At 48.1% G+C, this 23055-nt stretch overlaps 2 protein-coding genes across 2 annotated transcripts; both read left to right on the forward strand.

Moving 5' to 3' along the window:
• Nucleotides 4981–6991, forward strand: LOC8060110 (uncharacterized acetyltransferase At3g50280). Its single transcript, XM_002456606.2, has one exon. The coding sequence runs from the start codon at nucleotides 5136–5138 to the stop codon at nucleotides 6621–6623; it is 1488 nt and encodes a 495-aa protein (XP_002456651.1). The 5' UTR covers nucleotides 4981–5135; the 3' UTR covers nucleotides 6624–6991.
• LOC8058925 (josephin-like protein) lies at nucleotides 18425–19829 on the forward strand. Its single transcript, XM_002456607.2, has one exon. The coding sequence runs from the start codon at nucleotides 19097–19099 to the stop codon at nucleotides 19523–19525; it is 429 nt and encodes a 142-aa protein (XP_002456652.1). The 5' UTR covers nucleotides 18425–19096; the 3' UTR covers nucleotides 19526–19829.

Genomic DNA, 23055 nt, shown 5'->3' on the forward strand with positions numbered 1-23055 from the left:
GTCCTCGCTCTAGGTTTCAAATCCTTATCCAATGAGTGACGGCGGCTGCTAGCGCTGTGTGATGCCTTGATCCGATGGAATTTTCTTAGTGCAAAATGCATGCAAGCGTGAACAATGAGGAAAAACATCACCATTATTAGGAGAAGTGCAAGTTGCGAGGTTGGTAGCTTTTCTACTAGTAGCACGCATGGAATATTCTAAGCCCACTATAGTAGTTACTCCTTTTTTATAAAATATTAATTTTATTAATTCATAATCATGACGTAGAATTGAGACAATAGTTATGAATCCACTTCCAACCTCTGAGAACACACACAACCTAAATATAATAAAAAGGGAGAACCGCGCATTCTAAGGACTATCAATTCTAAGATTTTATCGTCACTTATGTGTCCGAGAGAGAGAAAACATTATAATCATATGTGTCAATTGTTGCGATGCTACTGCTTCTTCTGGAGGATAACTCGTGGTCGTGGGTGAAGTGGTTATTCGTTTGGAACATCCATTGATCTCTCATTTACTTATGATCCTCCCTAAGCTTCCAACCGAAAGCATTATCTTCTATGAGTACAATAAGCAATGGAAGCAACCAAAAGAACAAGTTCATTACTCACAAGTATTTAACTGAACACCTATGCATATTGTTACAAGTATAGATGTTTACAGTTAGGGATGAAGAAGATATTGTCTTATACAAACTCTAGAGATAGATATATGATGGGTTTGAATCTAGGATGACTTGTCTTGTATTCCAAATCTCTCCCTTTGTAGCTAGACATAACATACTAGTTAGATTGGATAGTATGAACAGAATATCCTCATAATCAAAACAACATGCATATTGTAATAAATAGATTGGATTATAGGATGTGTACTTTGGTTTGTAGAGGAATTAAGGCGGCGTTGTTGGTGATGAAGAAGATGTTGCTGGTAGTGGTACGAAGTCGTTGATGAGCGGTGGAGGAAGAGCTCAGAGCAACCAATGACGAATATGCTAGGACGTAGCACCGCCTGACTTGGATGGAAGACAACCCGTCATGGAAGTTGGGAGGAGTCACAGGAAGAGCCTTCCCAAAAACCTTATTAGTCCTCTCCTGGTGCAGGATCGCAAGGACGAGGGTTTTGAGACATGCTCTCCCGATCACACGTGTACTCATGCGCTAGGGATGGAGAGGCTATGGTGGCGGCACAACAATGAGAAGAGGCAAAACCCTAACTTGATTAGATTCATTTTTACATTGGCCGATAAGCTGCTTATGTAGGCATGTCCAAGCCGATCTCATGTCGTGATCACGATCTAAACCATTTAGGACTCCCATCCACAAACTTAGAGGCTAAGGAACCAAAAACTAAATTCGCAAAAAAAAAGTCCGTGCCTTTGTAGTGCCAAGGGACAAATTTTGATGGACCGTTCATGTAGGTGCCATGCCCCCACACCCTTCGCTCAATTCAACAAGGTGAGGCACGCGAGTGTGTGTGGGCTTCTTTTCTACCCCTCACAACAGACTTGATGTGAAAAGGACTTTCGTATTTAAGTATTGCTATCTCCATTTCCACAAACAAGGTGAGACTAAAAAGTTCTCACTTTTCCTTTTTGCACACATGGACGGGCCATTGATTTTTTTTTCATGGGAATTTCATATTTGGACCCAAGCCAGATGTATTGCAACATGTAATTGGTTGTATGGTTGGTAATTATGATAAGAAGGTTTGAAGCCGGTGTTTATAGAGCAAGGAGCCTTCCCAAATCTATGTATTGGCCTTTTGATCTATATTTTCTATGAATCTGGAATATAGAGCTGTAACATTTGGCTTGAATTCGGTAGAGTAAAACCGTTTTTGTTCAAAACTGGAGCTTATTATGGAGCTATAATTCCGCTCTTTGTGACGCTGGTGGGGAGAAAATGTACGGTCCCGTGGGCAGCGTGTGCTCATCAGCTGGGGCCTGGATGGTTCCTGGACACCGCACCACGATGACCGGTGATCCGCAGACAGGTGCAGAGGGCAGGCAGGGCCAGGGGGAACGAGAGATTGCAAAATTATGGGTTGCCAACCGGACTGGCAGGCCCCAGACAACCGAAAGGCTGCCCCAGGCCGGCGGGAACCCAACTTGCGCCACCGTCCCACGACCGCCATTGCCGCCACCCGCCAGCGCCAGCGCCAGCGCCAGCTGAGCTGCACCTGCGCATGCACGGCTGCACTGCATGCATCAGCCGCGTTGGTGGTGGTTGACATTCGGTAGGTCAGGGCCGGCTCCTAGCTGCCGCAGAGCCAGCGAGGCCGCGCGCGCCGCCCGGCCGGGTGCAGGCCACCTTGTCTGCCTTTTGTTTAATCCCCGGCGCCCAGCCCCCTCGCCCGCCCGCGCTCGCGCGTGCGGGGCACCGGGCCGCACCGCACCCGCTTGCCGCCCGAGTGACATCGGGATCCGCGGCCGCGAATTTCTTATACCCGAAACCGGCCATTCCGATGCGTCCGGAGGGTGCTGAACACGAGTCCGGAATGGCAATAAGGCCCTGTTTAGTTTCTCACCCAAAATTTTTTCATCCATCCCATCGAATCTTTGGACACATGCATGAAACATTAAATATAGATAAAAAAATAAACTAATTACACAGTTTAGTTGAGAATCGCGAGACGAATCTTTTAAGCCTAGTTACTCCATGATTAGCCTTAAGTGCTACAGTAACCCACATATGCTAATGACAGATTAATTATGCTTAATAAATTTGTCTTGCAGTTTCCTGACGAGCTATGTAATTTATTTTTTTTATTAGTTTCTAAAAACCCCTCCCGACATCCTTCCGACACATCCGATGTGACACCCAAAAAATTTTCGTTCCCAATCTAAACAGGCCCTAAGAAAGTGGGGGGCCTTCCGCCGATGCAGCAGCAGCAGCCAGCAGGCAGGGCGGCGCTCAGGTTCAGTGGCTGGCCGATCGAATGATCGGCCTCCAGCTCACCAGCCGCAGCAGCGAGGGAGGAACGACGACTAGTTTACACATTCCTGTCCGATACATGTATCCTGTACGTATGTACACAGGGTTGTGTCTTGTGTGCGTGGCATAAACTCGATCTGCTCGGTAGTAGGAGAGGAAGAGGAATGCATGAATGTAGCGACATGAAGTGAGTATGTAACGGCGACCAGCAGCAGCAGCAGCAGGCGCATCGGTTTCAGCTTCTGTACCGGCCCCGACCGAAGAAGATTCTTCGCCGGACGGACGGACGGCAATGGCTAGCTGGACAGGACGGAAGGCGGCAGGTTCATGTATCCGCCGAGAGTTGAAGGACGAGCGGCGGCCCCCGCGGAGGCCGAGCCAACCGGGGCGTGCGCCCCAGCCTATTTCGCTAGCACGTCCTCGCCGGCCGTGCGTCGCGAACGCTAGCTTGCCATCGCATGATTGCAACCAGCGGAAACCGATGCATTACAGTACGTCCTGCAGACTACGACACGCGGCCATTGCTGCCGATGGTCGTGGTCCACGTCCTGACGCTCCCGCTGCATCGTTCTGGGGCACGAGGCAGCCAACAACGGCTGGCTGGGCTGGGGATGGAGAACACAGCGAGCTAGCCCAGGCCCAGGCAGTCTGCTGCGCGGCACACGCCTGCCTCGATGCCCCCCGTACCGCAAATAATAAATACTACATCGATCTTTAGTTTTGTACGGATTACGTACAGTGACAGGCTGAAACTGCGTAGGAGGCGGTATCTACAGCTAATTTATTAGGTGATCCGTCAGCAAAACAGCATCAGTGAGCCTTTCTTTCCCTTTTTTTTTTTCATTCAGTGTACAATTCGCTTCTTATACATTATCATGCACGAAGCACGATAAAATACTGTTGAGATTGAAAAATAAAATGCGCACAGGACCAATCTCGATGGGAAAATGTAAATAAAGAACTGAAAGTATCATCATTTCGCAAGCGACGATTCATATGTCACTAGACTGACTAGGCAACAAGGCAAGAGCAACGTATTCTATTTCAGCAGGGACGTAGACCACGTAACTGACGAAGAGATGATGATGGAGGCGTAAACGCTACTGACTAGTAATCAATATTGGAGTATTTGTTCTTGATGAGGCGGATATGGATTGGACGACAGGACATGAATAATTATGAAAGAAGATGCTGTCCTAGCTTATTAATCGCATATATATGGACGAGTAGCTAGATAGACGAACGTTACAGTAGTGCGTGGCTAACGCATTCAAAAATCCAGTAGACTGAAGACATTAATCGAGGCTATATTAGCATGACAACAAAAAACTTGTGATGTTATACATTTGTTGATTTTAATACGGAAAGCCGTTGCGTGTTCATTGAATTCGTCCAGCAACATGTTCAGTGTACTCTGTAATATCTCGTCAACAAGTGCTCTAACAGTCATCAAGCCGATGAGTTACCGGTTTGATTAGCTAGCTTGCTTTTAAAACAAAAAATATAATAAGAATATTTGTGGCGCACTTCCTGGACACTTGTTCCTCTTCGTTCGAAAGGAGGGGACACCTGTTGGCAGCCGCAGAACATGAACAATCCAAATTGACGTTTCGAAAAAAGAAATTATATATATGCTGTTCCTTTTGCGGAAAAGCTATGCTGAAATGAGTCGTGAAAAAACTTTTACTGATAATAATGGTTTTAGTTATATAACAGTATTTTTTTTCTTATAATAAATTAACATCAACATCAGTATCAGTTAAAAAATATAACCAGCCGAGCATGGTGAAGTTCCATATCATCAATACTTTTAAACGGTATCTTCTGTGTTTTCTCGAGTGACTGTGTCTCACACACTGTTCATAGGCAATAGAACAAATCTCTAGCTTCACCTTTATCTGATATATCTGCTTCTGACAGCCACAAAAACCTGGCCAGAGAATATCCAAAACAGTACTGGCAAAAGAAGGCTGCCCAGGTGCATGCATCCAGCTCCTCCTCGTGTCCTATATAAACTGCCCAAGGTTGTTCGGTGTTCACAGCAAAGGCGGCACTGCCCAAACCACCTCTTTGGCCGTATCGCACAGCGCTCACCCATACACGCACGCACACGGTCTCCACTGCCACTCCACTCCCACCGCCGCTGCTACATCAGCAGCAAGCGGCCGGTGGTGTAGCGCCGGGCAATCCAACACACCTATGGCCCAGATGATCTCCACCATGCCTATGCTGGACGCCGCCCCGGCCGCGTCCGCCATTATGGCGCCCAAACTGCAGGCCGCCGCCGCCGCCTGCCTGGACGCGCCGCCCTCGGGCATCACCGTCGTGTCGAGGCAGCACGTTCGCCCGGACGCCGCGTCCGCGATCGGCGACCTCACGCTGTCCGTCTCCGACCTGCCCATGCTGTCGTGCCACTACATCCAGAAGGGGCTCTTCTTCCCGGCGCCCGACCTGCCCATGCCCTCGCTCGTGTCGCTGCTCCTGTCGTCGCTGTCCCGAGCGCTCGCCGTCGTCCCGGCCCTCGCCGGCCGCCTCGTCACGCTGCCCGACGACCGCATCGTCATCCGCTGCAACGACGCGGGCGTGGACTTCCTCCACGCCGTCGCGCCCGGCCTGTCGCTTGACGACTTTCTCGTCCCTGACGCCGACGTGCCCACCAAGTTGACAAAGGACTTGTTCCCCATGGACCGGACCGTGAGCTACGAAGGCCACCGTCGCCCGCTCACGTCGTTCCAGGTCACCGTGCTCGGTGACGGCGCCGTCTTTATCGGCATCGTCGCCAACCACGCCGTCGTGGACGGCACCTCCTTTTGGCAATTCTTCAACACCTGGGCGGCCATCTGCCGCGGCGAGTCACCCAAGATGCCGGACTTCCGCCGAAACTTCTTTGGCGAGTCCACCGCCGTCCTCCGCTTCCCCGGCGGCGTCGGCCCGTCGGTGACCTTCGACGTGGACGCGCCTCTCCGTGAGCGCGTCTTTCACTTCAGCGCCGACGCGATTCGCGAGCTGAAAACAATCGCCAACCGTCGTCCGAGCGGTGGCCAAGACGCCGAGGTTTACGGCAAGATGGCGCATGACCCCAAGAATCCCCAAGTGCTGCGCGGGGAGATCTCGTCGTTCCAGTCGCTGTGCGCGCAGATATGGCTCGCGGTGACGCGTGCCCGGAAACGCCTGGCGCCCGACGCGACGACGACGTTCCGAATGGCGGTGAACTGCCGGCACCGGCTGCAGCCGGCCATCTCCCCTGTCTACTTTGGCAACGCCATCCAGAGCGCTGTAACGCTGGCGACGGTGTCGGAGCTGGCTCGCAGCGATCTTAGGTGGGCGGCGGGCAAGCTGAATGAGAGCCTCGCGGCGTACGGCGACGGCACTATCCGGCGCGCGGCGGCGGCGTGGCAGGCCGCGCCCCGGTGCTTCCCGCTGGGCAACCCCGACGGCGCGGTGATCACGATGGGGAGCTCGAACCGGTTCCCGATGTACGAGGGCAACGACTTCGGGTGGGGACGGCCCCTCGCCGTACGGAGCGGGCGCGCCAACAAGTTCGACGGCAAGATGTCGGCGTTCCCGGGACGCGCCGGGGACGGCAGCGTGGACATCGAGGTGTGCCTGCCACCGGAGACCATGGCGGCGCTGCTCCGCGACGCCGAGTTCATGCAGTACGTGTCGTGCCCGTCGCATCTGTTGTGATGTACTGTACCGGTGCCGTGCGTGCGGGCGCGAGTGGGGGCCATCGGCCGTCGTGACATGCCGTCGGGCGGCGTCAGCGCTGCTGTTTGGATTGCTCGGTCGTCCTTGCCTTTCGCGAGTACTACTAGCTTAGCTGGTACCAAGACATTGTATCTGTCTCGCTTTTTCGGAGTGCTGCGTGTAATCGTGTTAGTTAGCAACTACTTGTAGTACTTGGAATTTGGAAATGACTCTTATGCTGCAGCCTGCAAGCGATGCAACAGCGGGGACAATATGAACCGTGTAGCAAGAGTTAGAAACAAGTTTCTCAAAATGTTGGCACTACTGAACAGTTCATCAGATCGCGAAAGCTACCTTGTTAAAAGCTACATACTCCCTCCATCTCCATCCCAAAAAAAAAATTAAGGAAGTTTAACTCAATACAAACCCAGAGTTACTTTTTTTTAATGATACAGAATCACATCTTTTTGAGGCGGAGGTAGGACATCAGAACTGAAAACGGTACCGATATTTTCCGACCGTATTCGGGACCGAATTCGTTTAGAGAGGTTTAGATCTGTCCGTATCCGAGTCCGAATGTTTAACATCCGATACCGTATCCGTATCCGAATACTTAAATCGTATATTTATGATGTCGACATCGAATCATATCTTATCCGACATGATTGACATTATCCGTATTCGAATCCGAATCCGACCAGAAATATGAAAACAAATATGATATCGGTGATATCCGTTCGTATCCGATCCGTTTTCATCCCTAATCAGAACCTAGGGCCGAAGCTCACATGATCTAGTAATATATCATTTTCCAACCTATACTTGCATGCCAGTTGAATTTTCAACCCAAAAATACAGAATCGGCTTTATATTTCCTAAAGCAGTCGAAATTTATGTTAATATGTAGAAGTTCATTACTATTCATTTTAAATTAGAAAATGTGAAAATAGTTTTTTTTAAAAAAATGTTATATATTTGTTGGTGCTCTATTTGGATCCCATTTGTTCATAGTACTAGTGTTTTGTCGCTTGCAGCCACACCCGTTATTTATGTAAATTGTTGTTTTATACGCTGTATGATCACATAACTAGTTGACTGCATGATATTTGAGTTACTGCCATGTTTGAAACCTATAATGTAATCAAACAATCAACATAAAGTAAAACTCTAGCTATGTATAATCACTAAATAGGATCTATACATGTGGTAGAATGGCTTTGTGAGGTTTGTTTCATACTGTATTCCACATCTATATACTCATAAAATGCCAGATCCTCTTGTATATATTCAGGTCTGATTCAATGCAAACGACAATTTAAATAAATAATGAGTATGACTATGAGCAATAAAATAATAGAAACGAAAATAAAATATGATCTAAATAACCTAAATATATAATAATAAATAGATAGATATAGTCTTGTATTTTTTATCATAAAAATCAAGGACTTAAATTCAGTCTAACAGATTTTATTATAAAAATCTAACTTGTTTGTTTGGCTGATAAGCCATGACATTTGTTGTGAAAAAAATTCTGTTGAATGGCTGGCAGATTCGGTTGATAAACTCAAGCGAACTAGCTAGCTATATGTTTGGTTCGCTTCAATTAATCCTCTTAGTGACACGACTGAAGCACACTTAAGCAATGTGTAAATTCTCTCAAAAGGTTCTGCCGTCAATGACAAATCTTCACAGCACCAGCAACTCCACAGGCAACGCATTATTTAGTTCAAAAAATTTCAAGATTCTCCACCACATCAAATTTTTTGACACATGTATAGAGTATTAAATATAGACAAAAATAAAAACTAATTATACAGTTTGTCTGTAATTTGCAAAATGAATTCTTTAAACTTAGTTAGTCTATAATTAAATAATAATTAACAAATACAAACGAAAATGCTACATTATCCAAAACTAAAAAATTTTGCCAATAAACAAGGCCTAAGAGCATCCGTAGTGATGAGTCATCTCGTGGAAGAGAGAATGACACTTATACAGAGAACGAGTTGACTCATCTAGAAACTAATTCATCCTTCTCCAATCGATTCAGTAGCACAATAGACTCTGGCCGACAGCACGAACGAGGTTACGTGCAGATGTCTTCACTCCGCTACAACAAGCCGACGAGAGTTTATGCCATGGTGTGCATGCATCCCTTTGTCCTTCAAAATGGTATTTCATTCATGAAGAGTTGACTCTAAATATTGTATCGGTTCATCCTCTCTCCTTGATGAGTCGATTCGTCCAATGGTTAAACCGATTCAATGAGACGCCAGCTAGGACGATGAGTCGTTTTATTTTGCCCGCTGTGGGTGCTCTAAGGTCAACGTTGTCCATCTCGCATCTCAAGACGGTCACTTTGCTGGAAAAAAATTTCTCTGCAGTCGTGTTGTATACCGACTACCGTGCAACACCGACTCCAGGCCGTCCATGTATCTTTTGTGCGTATCTTGATGCGTTCATTCTCTGCGGAGCCGCAACATGCGGGCTGATGGGGCAGTTACGGCTGCCAATGCGCTGAATTAACCGCCTGCATCACGAACCGTGACTGCAATGTCCTGGGCCGATTTCGGCCCAATGTGTAACATGCGGGCTGATGAGTGCAGAGAATATTTTCCCCACTTTGCTAGCCCATCGACCGTTGCGTACCGAATCTGCTCTGTTGCTGATGCTGGCAACTCCTGTTAATACGCGCCTTAGGGCCCACTAGCTTTCGGATGTTAATGGCCACGGCCCACGGGCCACCTAATGGACAACCCATGGTAAAATGTCGAGGAGTACACTAATTTTGTATAAAATGAAATACTGTTAAATATCCGGTAAATTTAGCTGATAAATTTATATCTTTTTCTTTTCTTTCCTAGCGTGATGGCAGACTACACGTAGCACGACAAGAGATATTGCTGCCGGTGCTCAATACGACGTCGCGCACGGCGAGGAGCACGTGTGGTTGGCGCTCGACAACGACGACACGGTCACGCAATGAAACGCAAATTCCAGGACGGCTCACACAATGGCAGACCGGTGGGTGCATCACCAACCTCTGCATCGCCGAGCTCGAAGACCGATAAATTTTCTTGTTGATGTCTATGATAAATGAACGTGTAACGTGCTTCCTCTGTGGAAGACCGATAAATTTTCACCTTGTTATTTTTATGTCCTGGATAAAAGCTTAGCATATTGTACATTTTGTACTATTGCTGTATTGCAGAGTAAATTCAATCATGCTATTTTTAGATTACAACGGTGTAACTTTGTCAACGCGTGATCACCATGCCTCCAGGTCCAGGATTATGCCGGTATACCCTGTAGGTCCGTCGATATCATGATGACGCAGGTAAGGACATATTGGAGCTTGCTGTAATCGCTCATGATAACAAGGATCACTAGCTGCTTGGGCCTTGGTCATCTTCTCCAGCATCGTGTAGATCTCCTCAGGAAGTTGTTCATCGGTCGTAGGCTTATGATTTTTTTTTTTGGGGATTTGTTGTATCTGTCAAATCACCCTTTCTACTCAGTCATTGGTGGATTTATTTGATTTCTTCCCTGTGAAGTCGCTAAAAGGTACGTTTGCGTAAAAGGTGGCCACACACTAGACTAGAGTATTAAACAAATGTGCTGATTGCAGTTTGATAAATCCTCGCTAGACCAGTGCACACCAGATCGTGTCATATTCTCGGGCTCACTGAAAAACCTATTTTTTTCACGACCACGCCGTTGCGTGTTTTTCATTAAGCAGAATAAAGGTGAATCAAAGTTCAGGACCTTACAAACCGGACACGCAATAGTAACAACCAGAAGAACCGACCACCCTACCAAGCGAGACAAGGAACTACAGGCTACCAAAAGAGAGCAACAGAGGCGGCACACTAAAACCTGGCAAGCAAAACACCAAGTTGAGTGCAACCGGCCGACTCCCAAGCCCGCGCTTCAGACAACATGGCCTCAAAGAGCGCGGTCGGGAGTGACGCCGCTGAACCAAAGGTTCTAGCATTCCTTTCCTTCCAAAGCAACCAGCCAATCAAGAAGACCAGGGTGTCGAAGCCCCTCCGCAACGTTTTAGGCACCAGCTTGCGGCTGCTGATCCACCAATGCGGCACCCTTTCTTCCGCAACGGTGTCCACATCCTGTAGTTGCAGCTTAGACAACCAAATGAACCACACTTGTCGACTCAAGCAGCAGCCAAGCAAAATGTGATCCAAAGTTTCCGGAGCCTGATCGCACAAAACACATTCATCGGATTGCTGCAACCCATGTCTAAACCTCCTGTTTCCCGTCCAGCAGCGGTCATGGAGGCAAAGCCAAAAGAAGAAACGAACCCGGGCCGGCGCGGCTGTCTTCCACAGCTCCTTCGCACCAAGGACCGGCGAGGATCCTAGAAACATGGCGCCATAGGCACTCGCAGCCGAGTACTGCCCGTTCGCCGAGAGCCTCCAGATGAAGGTGTTTGGACCGTCCACCAGCTGCATCTCCTCCAGCTTGTCGCAGAGCAGGCCGAACTGGATGAGGAAGCGCTGAGTGAACGCGCCCTCCAGGTGCCGTACCCAGACATGTCCAGGCAAAGCTTCAGCAACTAAGGCTCTGAGCTTCCTCTTCTTCACTGCAGCGACCACTAGGGGCGCGAAGGAGTCGATCCTCTGACCATGCAGCCAAGCATCGGTCCAGAAGAAGATGGACCTTCCATCTCCAAGGGAACAGATAGTGGCTGCTTGGAACAAGTGTATCACCTGTCGCTCGGCTGTGCGCGGTGGCCTCCCATTGGTGCGGTCTTGCCAGACCCAACGCGCACGCAACGTCACACCCACGCGCCGGAGGTCCGAGACCCCTAGACCGCCTAGCTCCTTCGGTCTTGTGACCACGGGCCATGCCACCTTGCAATGGCCACCACCCACCTCATCTCGTCCAGACCAGATGAAAGCCCGCCGAAGCTTGTCGATCGTGGCAATTGCCCAAGGAGAAAGGCAAACAGCAATGGCGGTGTGTACCGGAATGGCAGACAGAGTCGCCTTAGTGAGAGCCGTTCGACCAGGCGCGTTGAGCAGTCCACCATTCCAACCCGGTATCCGGGCAGCGACCTTATCAATGAGTGGCTGCTCATCGGAGCGCTTGAGACGAAATACCGACAGCGGGATCCCAAGATATCTGCAGGGGAACTGGACCTGCAAGCAGTTAAGAGTAGATTGGACCAAACTCAACTCCTCTTCACTGCAGTTGATAGGCGTCGCAGCACTCTTCTCTAGGTTTGCCACCAGGCCGGTGGCGAGGCCAAAGATATGGAGCACTGCTTTAACTGCTTCCAAGCTTTGCCTGTCCGGTCTCACAAACATCACTAGGTCATCAGCATATAAGCTAACACGGTGACCCAACAGACCAGCCACGGGCTCCAGCAGGCCTTGCTGCTCCAACCATCCTAGCAAACGATTGAGCACATCCATGACCAAGACAAAAAACATTGGTGAAAGGGGGTCACCCTGCCGGAGCCCCCTTGCATGACAAATTCGACACCCTGGCCTGCCATTAAGTAGTATCTTTGTGCTCGAAGAGGACAACACATTTGACACCCAATTGCACCAACGTCGACCGAACCCTGCATGCTGTAAAACTTCCAGTAGAAAAACCCAAGCCACCGAATCAAAGGCTTTCGCAATGTCCACCTTGAGCAAAACACAAGACTGCCGCCGTCTGTAAATCTCCTGGCAAGCCCATCTCACGTCATGGAAATTATCATGAATGCTTCTCCCCCGAATGAACGCGCTCTGGTTCTTGAGGACCAACCTATCAAGAACCGGCGCCAACCTGGCCGCCATGCATTTAGTAAGTAGCTTCCCAAAGCTGTGTACTAAACTAATCGGCCGAAAGTCTTTAATCTCCTGGGGGCGTCTTTTTTCTTAAGCAACACCAGGAAGGCCTCATTGACATGGTGCAAACTGCGTGCATCTTGAGCCCAGAAGGCGTTGAAAGCATTCATGATGTCCCTTTTGATCGTTGGCCAAGCCACCTTGTAAAAGAGCCCCGTGAACCCATCTGGTCCAGGGGCTTTCTCATTGGGTAGACCTTGGATGACCGACCACACCTCCTCCTCCGAGAACAGGGACTCCAAGCAAGCCAGATCCAAGGAGGGCATGCCAATGACATGGAAGTCGAACCTTCTGGAGCGGACAAAGTTGGTGCCCAGTAAAGCGTTATAGTGGTCGTAGAGGACCTCCGCCATGGCTGCATCGGTTACCAGCTGGGCACCCTCAACGTGTAGTGACTCAATTCTGCCTTTCCTTGTCCTGTGGCAGGCCTGCAGGTGGTAGAACCTAGTGTTGGCATCGCCTTCCTTAAGAAACCGCACCCGCGCACGCTGCCTCGCAATGGTACGCACCAAGGAGGCCAGGCCAAGGACCTTCATCTTGAGTGCACGGCAAAGAGCAGCTTCCCACACTGAAAAACCTTTGAATAATAGTTTGAGAGAGACACTATTGAGATTGGTGCATTTAGAGCATCTCCCACTGTCGACGAAAGCTAGTCGGCAGTCTACCTTGGGGTATACCCACGGTAGTAGTTTATCGGTAGACGGTGCGCAAACTACGAACTCGATGGTGACGCAAGACACGGACAAGCTTTTTATCCAGGTTCGGCCGCCGAGTTGGCGTAATACCTACGTCCTGCGTCTGGTTGTATTGGATTGTGTTGAGAGAATATGATGTGATATGGTCTGTCCTCTAGGGGACCCCTGCCCCTCCTTATATATCCTGAAGGGACAGAGTTACAAGCAAAGTATCCTATTTGGTACAAAATCTTGTAGCCTTGCGGTGCACGCCGACCAGTCGTGCGCCGCACGTCTTCATCTTGTGGGCCGAGCCACCTCTGATGGTGCGGCCCATATAGGCCCATGAGGGTATAGGGGTTTATACCCCCACAGCTAGTCCCCGAGCACCATGTATTGTGATGTAACACGCCGTCTTGAGCTTCTTCGATCAGCGAGGCTTGACGTCTTCAATAAACAGGAAAGTCGCCCAAACAGTTGCAACGGTATTTTGACCAACTCAAAAGACAGTTGATCAACATTGACATCAAAGAAGTAGGTTGTTCGAAGAATGCATGGTGCTCCAAATTAAAAAAGATTTCTTTCCTGGTGAAGTGTGCCCACTTTACTTTTCTGAAAAGTATAGTCTTTCAAAAAGCAAGCACATTCACCGCAAGGTGAAGTGTGCCCACTTAGTCCCCGAGCCTGGTAGTAGGTGACGTAGGCACGTGGTGCCAGGGTCAAAAAGAAAAGTCCTCAAAGAAATTCTGAAACTGAGATGCATCGTCAGATGCATCGTACCGATGTAGTCCCCGAGCTTGCTGGAAGGCGAAGTATGAGCCTTGTAGCAAGGTCTAAAAAATCAGTCCCCGAGCATATCACGCTCGTATGCAATTGAATAGACTAATCGACCAGTCCCCGAGCATAGAACGCTCGGTGGTCGGTACAGTCCCCGAATTCTCAAATTGGTGGGCTGGTCGACCAGTCCCTGAGCGTATAGTGCTCGGTGGTCGGTGCAGTCCCCAAGCTCTTAAATTGGTGAGCTGGTCGACCAGTCCCCGAGCGTACAGTGCTCGGTGGTCGGCACAGTCCCCGAGCACGACGTAGGGACCGGTGGACAAGTCCCCGAGCGTGGTTGGGAACGTAAACGTGCTCGGTGGTCGGCACAGTCTTCGAGCAAAGCATAGAGAGTAGTCGACAAGTCCCCGAGCGTGGTTGGGAACGTAAACGTGCTCGGTGGTCGGAGCAGTCCCCGGGCACAGCGTAGGGAATAGTCGACGAGTCCCCGAGCGTAGCTTGTCGACTGGGCCAAACCCCTGAAAAATAAATATAAAGAATAGGTAGTACATGATGTATAAATAAACTTTAGATAAAAATCAGTACTGAGATAAGTTTTAGATTTTTTGTTATAAAATTAGCACAAGTAGTTAATTCATCCTAGAGCTTGTACCAGCTCTGGTCTAGCCAACAATCAGCATGAGGTGCGGAACCTAGGCATGCGTAGGATTGTCAGCCACGTCAGAGAGTACTGCCGACCACCCGGAACGCAGAGGGCGGATCTCGTGCACGTGTAGGGAGGAGTCGGAGACAATACCGGCTCTGGAAAGCTCGTGTAGGAGAAAAAACTAGTCGGCTAAAAAAAGTTTGTTTTGAAGAATAATAATCTTAAAAATATTATGCTAAAAATAAATAAAATATTAGAAGTGTACTTATCTTTGAAAGAAAGTCTAGTCGGTGACGACAAAATTGTCCGGCCCTCGAGCTTTTCGACTTGTCATGACGGTGGTCGCTGTTGTCATAGCGTCGTTCTTCGCGGCGATTATTATTGCGACTGGTGGTCAAAGCAAGTAGGCCAAACAATTCGGTCGATGGCCCGAGCAGGTCGGTGTTGTCGATCTGCCTCCCTTTGTAGCAGGGAAGCGTGCGACGCGTTGTCGGCGTGGTCGGAAACGTTGCTGGTGTGGTCAAAGTCGTAGCCAGCGTGGTTGGAGCTGCAGCCGACGTCGGTGAAGAAGTGATCGGCACAGATTGGATCTACGCCTCCTTCGCGGTCGTGGTGGTGAAGCTGTTGAAGCTGACGGTGAACGTGAAGCCGCCCGCCATGGCCACGAAGTTTGGGATGATGGCCATCTTGTTCGTTTAGGAGAGCTGTACGCACACCCCCTACCTGGCGCGCCACTGTCGACGAAAGCTAGTCGGCAGTCTACCTTGGGGTATACCCACGGTAGTAGTTTATCGGTAGACGGTGCGCAAACTACGAACTCGATGGTGACGCAAGACACGGACAAGCTTTTTATCCAGGTTCGGCCGCCGAGTTGGCGTAATACCTACGTCCTGCGTCTGGTTGTATTGGATTGTGTTGAGAGAATATGATGTGATATGGTCTGTCCTCTAGGGGACCCCTGCCCCTCCTTATATATCCTGAAGGGACAGAGTTACAAGCAAAGTATCCTATTTGGTACAAAATCTTGTAGCCTTGCGGTGCACGCCGACCAGTCGTGCGCCGCACGTCTTCATCTTGTGGGCCGAGCCACCTCTGATGGTGCGGCCCATATAGGCCCATGAGGGTATAGGGGTTTATACCCCCACACCCACAGCATTAGCATCTCCAACAATTCACAGGTCTGGTGAGGCCTGATCTAGTCGTCCCTGACGGGCCTCCCAGCACTGGCATGGTAGGTCCTCCCCAGCGGCACCCCTCCCTCGCGGTGGATTTCCTTCTCCAGCAGCGGCCTTCCCCTGCCTATTCCCATCCCCGGCGGCACACTACTGATGCCCAAGTTCATCCATGGCAACAAGGAGGATGATAAATGGGTTCCACATGTCATTGACTGTTCGAATAAATTTGGGAGTCATGATTTAGGTAGTATTGTTGGAGTTGTTGAAGAAAAAAATAGGTAGTATTAAAATAGGTATGATGGCTATCCAAACAAGGAAGTATTGCTAAAAAAATACTCTTAGAGTTGTTCTAAGGTCAGTAAAGCTATTTAGAAGGAGCCTCTAGTCGAGACAGAGAGAGAATATAAATTAAGGTTGGGAAAGTGTTCAGGAGAAATAAAAGTAACAAAACTTGTATGTCTGTAGTAGGGACGAAGGGAGAATATAAATTAAGGTTGGGAAAGTGTTTAGGGTTTGGAGAAATATAATAAGTAATAAAACTTGTATGTTTTGATCGATTGGACATCTCAATTGATAGTACTCTTCTATATTTATTTATGTTATAGGGTGAGAGGTTTTATCCCAGTGGAAACCCAAAAAAAAATTACGATCACGCCGAAGACGCGTATTTCATTAAGCAGGAAGGAGTTTGCAAGAAACAACGACAAGAAACACACACCGACCGAACCACAAAGAAATAAAACCGAAACAAACAAACGCGGCCAGCAACCACATTTACAGCAGCCCAGCAGAGAAAAACTGGAGCAAGAAAGCGAGAAATATATCACGAAGGTGACATTAAAACTAACCCAAATCAAACACGAAACCAGGACGGCTAAACCGCCAGTGCGCGTATTCAGCACGGGGCTACCGGCTACCGATTTTGACTGCAAAGTACAAACGTCAAATAATAATGGTCAGCACCGAACAACTGCAAGAACCAGAAAGAGTTGTAGCAAATAGTGTTGTCCCAAAATTATAGATTTCGAATAGCATGACTAAGGCCTTGTTTAGATCATTTTTTTTGAATTTAGATATTATAATACTTTCGTTTGTATTTAACAATTATTATCTAATTATAGACTAACTAAGCTTAAAAGATTAATCTCATAAATTACTGTACAATTAGTTATTTTTTATCTATATTTAATGCTCCATGTATGTGTCGCAAGATTAGATGTAATGGAACCTTAAAAAGTTTTTGAATTTTAGGTGCAATTAAACAAGGCCTAAGCACAAGTGCTTGCATTTACAGCTAATTCTCTTGGGCAAGATTTCAATCTTGAAACTACAATAATGCTTGACTGCCTATTGATGATACTCATAGGGTTAGAGATCCGTAAGCTCGTATGGGTATTGTTGACCTCATATATAGGGCATGTTTAGTTCCTGAATGCAAAATGTAAAATATCAATTACTCTGAAACGATGAAATGTAAAATGTTAAAATTTTAAGTTATGTTTAGTTTTATAGAATTCATTATCCTCGGCCTCTTAAAACTCTTTTGGAATTTTTTTGTTTCTTGAGACCAAAAATAACAAATGGAGAATATCTACCTTTTATCAAAGAAATTGTATGGTGTTTAATGGACCAAAATTTAGAATTTTTTTTGATAAAAGAGGAACTAAATACTGCTTTCGTAAAAAAAGACATCCGAGCCAGCTTAGGCCCTGTTTAGTTCCCCACCCAAAAATTTTTCATTCATCCCATCGAATCTTTGGACACATGCATGGAACATTAAATGTAGATAAAAAACTAAACTAATTACACAGTTTAGTTGAGAATCGCGACACGAATTTTTTAAGCCTAGTTACTCTATGATTAGCCTTAAGTGATACAGTAACCCATATATACTAATGACAGATTAATTATGCTTAATAAATTTGTCTTGCAGTTTCCTGACGAGCTATGTAATTTGTTTTTTTATTAGTTTCAAAAAAACCCTCCCGATATCCTTCCGACATATTCGATGTGACATCCAAAAAATTTTCATCCCCAATCTAAACAGGCCCTTATGCACCGTGACCATTCTCTCATGGAATGTCCGAGATGCAGTCAAAGACAGTTGTGAAAGACAGAAACGCCAAGCTCCCGGTTTCCAAGGCGGGAGAGCGAGGCCGGGAGCCAGGAGAAACCAAAGGAAAAGTAGTGCGCGCGCAAAAGACGACGGCAGGAACGCCGGCGCCCCTGCCGTACTGCAGCACTGCGACTTGCCCGCGACCTGACCTGCCCAGCCGGCGCAGTCGTCTGTCGCCCGCCCCAGCGCTCGATCGGGCAGCGATTCCATTCTGATTCACAGCAGACCACCCACATTCCCGAGAAAACGTCCCCCCGAAATGCTCAATGATTGGTGCCCGCGCGCCGCATCGTCCATGCCGCACACGTCGCGTCCCATGTCGTCATGCCTCGGCCAGCGCGCACGCCGCGCCGGGGCAGCCCCCACCGTGTCCGGTGTCCCCTTCCGCGAGCACCGCCGCGCCCCGGCCGCCCCCCGTCCCGTCAATTCCATGTCTCCTCGTCGCGTCGCATTGTGCGAGCTGTCCCTGAGAACGGCTTCGGCTTTAGCCCGAACCGGCAGACCGGCGGGGTTCAGCATGGCTCCGCTAGCGGCCAGCCTCAAAAGAACTGCGAGCTCGGCCTCTTACTCTGACAGTCATGTTCTCCTTCCCCCCTCTCGCTCTGCCTCCTTTACTTTTCCGTCTCCAGCTTCGGTTACGCTTGGATCCTTTGCAAGATCTGCATCTGCTTGCTCGCTTCCGCTGGAAATATTCTCCGGCCACCACCACCGGCGCAAGGCAACAAGAATATACCGCCCCTCGGGCACCAACCCACACGTCGGGGCCTCGTCTCGTCTCCTGTTGCCCTGGGCCTCTGCATCCCCTCCCCTGCTTTAAAGCTGCAAGCCTTGGCGGGTTCCTGGTCATATTGAATCGATGAACCACTCTGCACTGCAGTCTGCTCATCGCTTCTCTGATGTCTGATCCGATCGATGCCACCACCATAGCGGTCAATTAGACCACCAGCCATAGCTTTTCTTTCAGTGCCTTGTGTCTCAGTCTCCCTTTGCTTCTTTTTCTTTTCTGCTCTAGCATGCAGCGCCTTTCATGCTCTTGTCACATACTTGCAGTAGTCTGCTTGCTTTTTTTTTCCCCCCTTTGAGCTGAGTGAGTGAGACCGAGAGGCACAGGCACTAGCCCTTGCCGTATAAAACGTGTCGTGCGTAGGCGACTAGAGGCTGTCCCGGTGGTACGCGCGCGCACACTATATTGGGGCTGCATCAGGCATCCAACCGGCCGGCGAGATGAGGAGGAAAGGGAGCGAGTGTACAAGGATCAGCCCAGCTGAGATCGGCGCCGGCACGCCCATGCTCTCCCTGGCGTCCAGCAGATCCGCCCGGAGGGTGCCGTCGTCGGACCGGGACCGGCCTCGGCAAGTGCGGGGCGCATGCGGCTCTCGCCTGCTGCGGAAGGCGCGGTGGACGGCCGCCCGCTTCTACAGGCGAGCGAGGGTGAGCATCGTCAGGGCGTTTCGGTCCTCGTCGTCGACGACGACCAAGAAAGCAGCGGCTGCTGCCACTGCTGCTTCACCGGATTGCACGCCGGCGAGGCATAGCAGTAGGCGGCAGCAGCAGTCCGCGCCACCGGTGGCCGTCGTCGATGACTCGCACAAGAGCGAAGCGGTGGAGGAGTGCATCAGGTTCATGAACTCGTCGTCGAGGAAGTACCGGTAGAGTTCTCCGGGGGTTCTGTGTGCGCGGATGCTGTGGCGTCTTTCTTGTATTTGTTCCTTCTTCTTTTTTTCTTTTCTTTTGCCTTTCATCTATGTGCGCATCTGATCAAACCTTGTACTTGAGAAACATACTGGTTACTGCTTTGATCTTTGTGTACCCTGAAATCTCTCATTACCGTCGGCTATCAAAGTCTGTCTGTCAGTGAGTCTGTTTATATATATTTTTTCATTTGAGTGGAACAACATTTTTCACCTTATTAAGTAAGCAATTCTGTGTAACTAGCAGATATTTATTTCTACCACAACATTATGGTAAAAACAGGAGCTGGCGTCTCCGGTTGATGACTCGATGTCCTATCGCTCTAAATATGTTTGTTTCTTGTTCGAGATTTTTCTTCTTCAATCTTCATGTACTATCCGAGCGATCAGCATAAACTAGAGCTAAATCTATGATATCATTTTCTTATCTGTCAGAAGACGAACAACGAAAGCCATATTCAACGAAGCAGATAGAGGAGATAAGAAAACATATGTAACTTCTGGACATCGTACTGGACCCAATCAGTCCAACCTACGGTGAAACAGAAAGAGAGATTACATTGACAAAGGGAAGCATATGTATAAGCAAAAAGGAAAGAAAGATTGCAATGAAAGACAAAAGACGGAAATGTACGTAGCAGAGAGCTGTTTGTGTTTGGATTGAAGCCCGGGTAGGCAGCACACTTTCCTGCATCTATAACCTAATAGAGCATGTGTACAAGAGTTTTAAAAACACATTTCCAACCTTGATTTTTTTTGGTAAGATAAAAAAAACACTATTAAACAACTCCCTATCTCAACTCTCGATCTCTCCGGTCTCCACATTTGGGGAATCGATATAATCACGCGGAAATATGCACACCTGTATCAATCATCCAATAAGGAGTAAAAACAAGGTTCAAGGCTCCTGATGCAATTGTACGAAAAAAAAGTATAATTATTGTTTTTTAGATAATGGATAAAAATCCGGCCTCTACATCCGAGGATGTACACAGCCCATTATTACAGAACTTGGATCAAATGCAAAAGAGAAAGCCATAGTCTTATAAAAACGACCAGGACACTAGTTCAAACAATATAAATGTTTCCATCCTTTATTGGAAAACTCTAAAACAATGACTTCTAATTTCTTGCTCATCATCGAGAGCGCGTCCTTGGCTTGCTCTTCACGCTGCAATTGAGCCCAAAAGCGTAACCAGTACGCTCCCCTGAAAATGACCTGCATAATAGAGTTAGATTTTATTCTATTAAAAACAACATCATTACGGCATCTCCAAATAGCCCAAAACATAGCAGCCACCCGCACCCAAATTAAATTTTTAATTTTTTTATTTTGATTAGATAGCCAATTACCAAACATATGGCTGATTGATCTAGGTTGAGTCAGGTTGATATATTCGAAAATACTCTTTGATTTCTGGTGAAAAAAATGTCTTCTATCTTTATAGCAATATTTTAAGAATGATCGAAGATTTATTTAAAAATAATTGGAGAACTGCTCGTAACTTTTTTTAGCCACCTGAAAACTTCATTGATTTCCCAATGGATACAACAAAACTGGTTCAACAAGATTCATATAGGGCACAGGGCAGATGTGCGCGTTTGCCTTTACACGAATGGATACACGTATAGTATATATACATATACATACGTGGATGTCCACATCTATTCCATTTGTTTTCTCAATCTCAAGAAAACAAAATAAAACTCATACCGTCTTCTCGCATTTCGTCCGTGCTTTCAACCTGTTGGGTCGCTGGGCCGACCTGGGCTACAACACAGACGAGCCCAGTAAGCATTATGTTCCTTCCTGCGACGAGCCTACGAGCCCATTTGTTTCCAGCCCTTCCAAACTGAAATGATGGGCTCTGATTAGTACAGGCTTCCTCCATTTCCTTTGCAAAAAGGCATGGCCTTCAGGATGATGATGCTTGACTTGTGCTCTTTGTGGCCAAGCGCCTGAGACCACTAAACACATGTTCTCGCTAGGGAGCTTTGGTTGGCGCCGCCGCGCCGTTGGCCTGTCGACGCTCGTTCCTGAGAACGCCGAAGACACTGCTTCATGGTGACAACGGCATAGGTTTCACACCTCCGCGCGACCGGCTTTCGGCTCCTTGATGTTGAATATCTGCTGGAGCTTATGGAAGGAAAGGAACAACCGGACGTTTGTGAGACCTGCTATGGGAACCCTCGGGTTGTTCCGGCCAGTAGTGGCGGAGCCAGAGGACTAGGTTCAGACGCTCGCTGCAGCTTTGCACAGTTTGGTCGCAAAACACAGGCGCAAATGTAACCATAATTATATGTAATCTACAGCTAGGTGTGCCGTCTCCGCTCACAATGGACCCTCGCCCATTGTGAATGTGCGCTTGTGTAAGAGCATCTCCAAGGGTTTTGCATTTGGAGTTTGCATTTGAGTAATTTGCCAAAAAGCTCCAAAAGAGGTATCCAATGGTTTTGCATTTGGAGTTTGCAATTTGGGCAACTTGACAAATGAGGGAGCAAACTTGGCAAAAATGCCAAGCTGTGGACGACTTTGCAAACCCGATCGCGTGTGCAAAGTCACGCGCGAGGAAAGCGCGTGCGCCTGGAGATCTTCTATTTTTATCGTTTGCCAAGTCCAAATGCCAATTCCCTTGGAGATGACCTATTTGTATCCTTTGCATTTTGTTATGAGAGTTTGCAAATATCAACAAATGCCAAGTCAATTTGCCAAAGCCTTTGGAGATGCTCTAACGGTAACTGTTATCCTCTTAATAGAAAAGGGTGAATGGCCCGATCACAGAAAAAAAAAATTTGTAACCGATTTTTCCTTATTCGGGTAAAAAAGACTTTTCCCTTATCCAATTCTGGCCTACTCCTTTTCCTTTGAAAGATATTTTTTCGGTAATGATATCAACCGGTCGTCCGTCCTTTGACTCGTACGCCTGACGCATCTCAGTTCCGTGACTGCTTCCGCTCCCTCTACTCCCCTCATGGCCTCACTTGCTCCGTCTACACTCAATCTCCCTTGCGCCTGCGACCCTCCTACTCCCTCGCGCCCCTCTGTTCGCGCTCTCCACTACATCCACTCCCTGCTGCACCACCGCGCGCGTCTTTAGATTTGCTTGTGCCCCTGGAAGAAACGCGCTCGGGAAACCTTTGTTGTCGTTCTGCCTCCAGCGCTTCCTTCCTCCCTCCCCTCACCGGAGACGAGGACCTCTGCAGCGACTTCGGCATGGTAGGTCATCCTTCGCTAGATCTGGGCTCTTCACCTCGTCTTCCTCCTTTTCCTCTTTCGGATCTGAGCCTCCTTCTCCTTCTCCTTGAAGGGGCGTTGTGTTTTTGTGTTTTTGTACGATTTTTTTTTCTGTTTCTCCCATGTTGCAATAGGGTTGTTGCGATATTGTAACATATGATTTTCAAATGTTGCATTAGGATTTTTAGGTCATTGCAATAGATGTGTTTTCCGATATTACAGTGCTTTGAGATGTTGCAATAGTAAATTTTTGATGT

This window comes from Sorghum bicolor, chromosome 3 (assembly GCF_000003195.3).
Source record: "Sorghum bicolor cultivar BTx623 chromosome 3, Sorghum_bicolor_NCBIv3, whole genome shotgun sequence".
NCBI classification, from domain to species: domain Eukaryota; kingdom Viridiplantae; phylum Streptophyta; class Magnoliopsida; order Poales; family Poaceae; genus Sorghum; species Sorghum bicolor.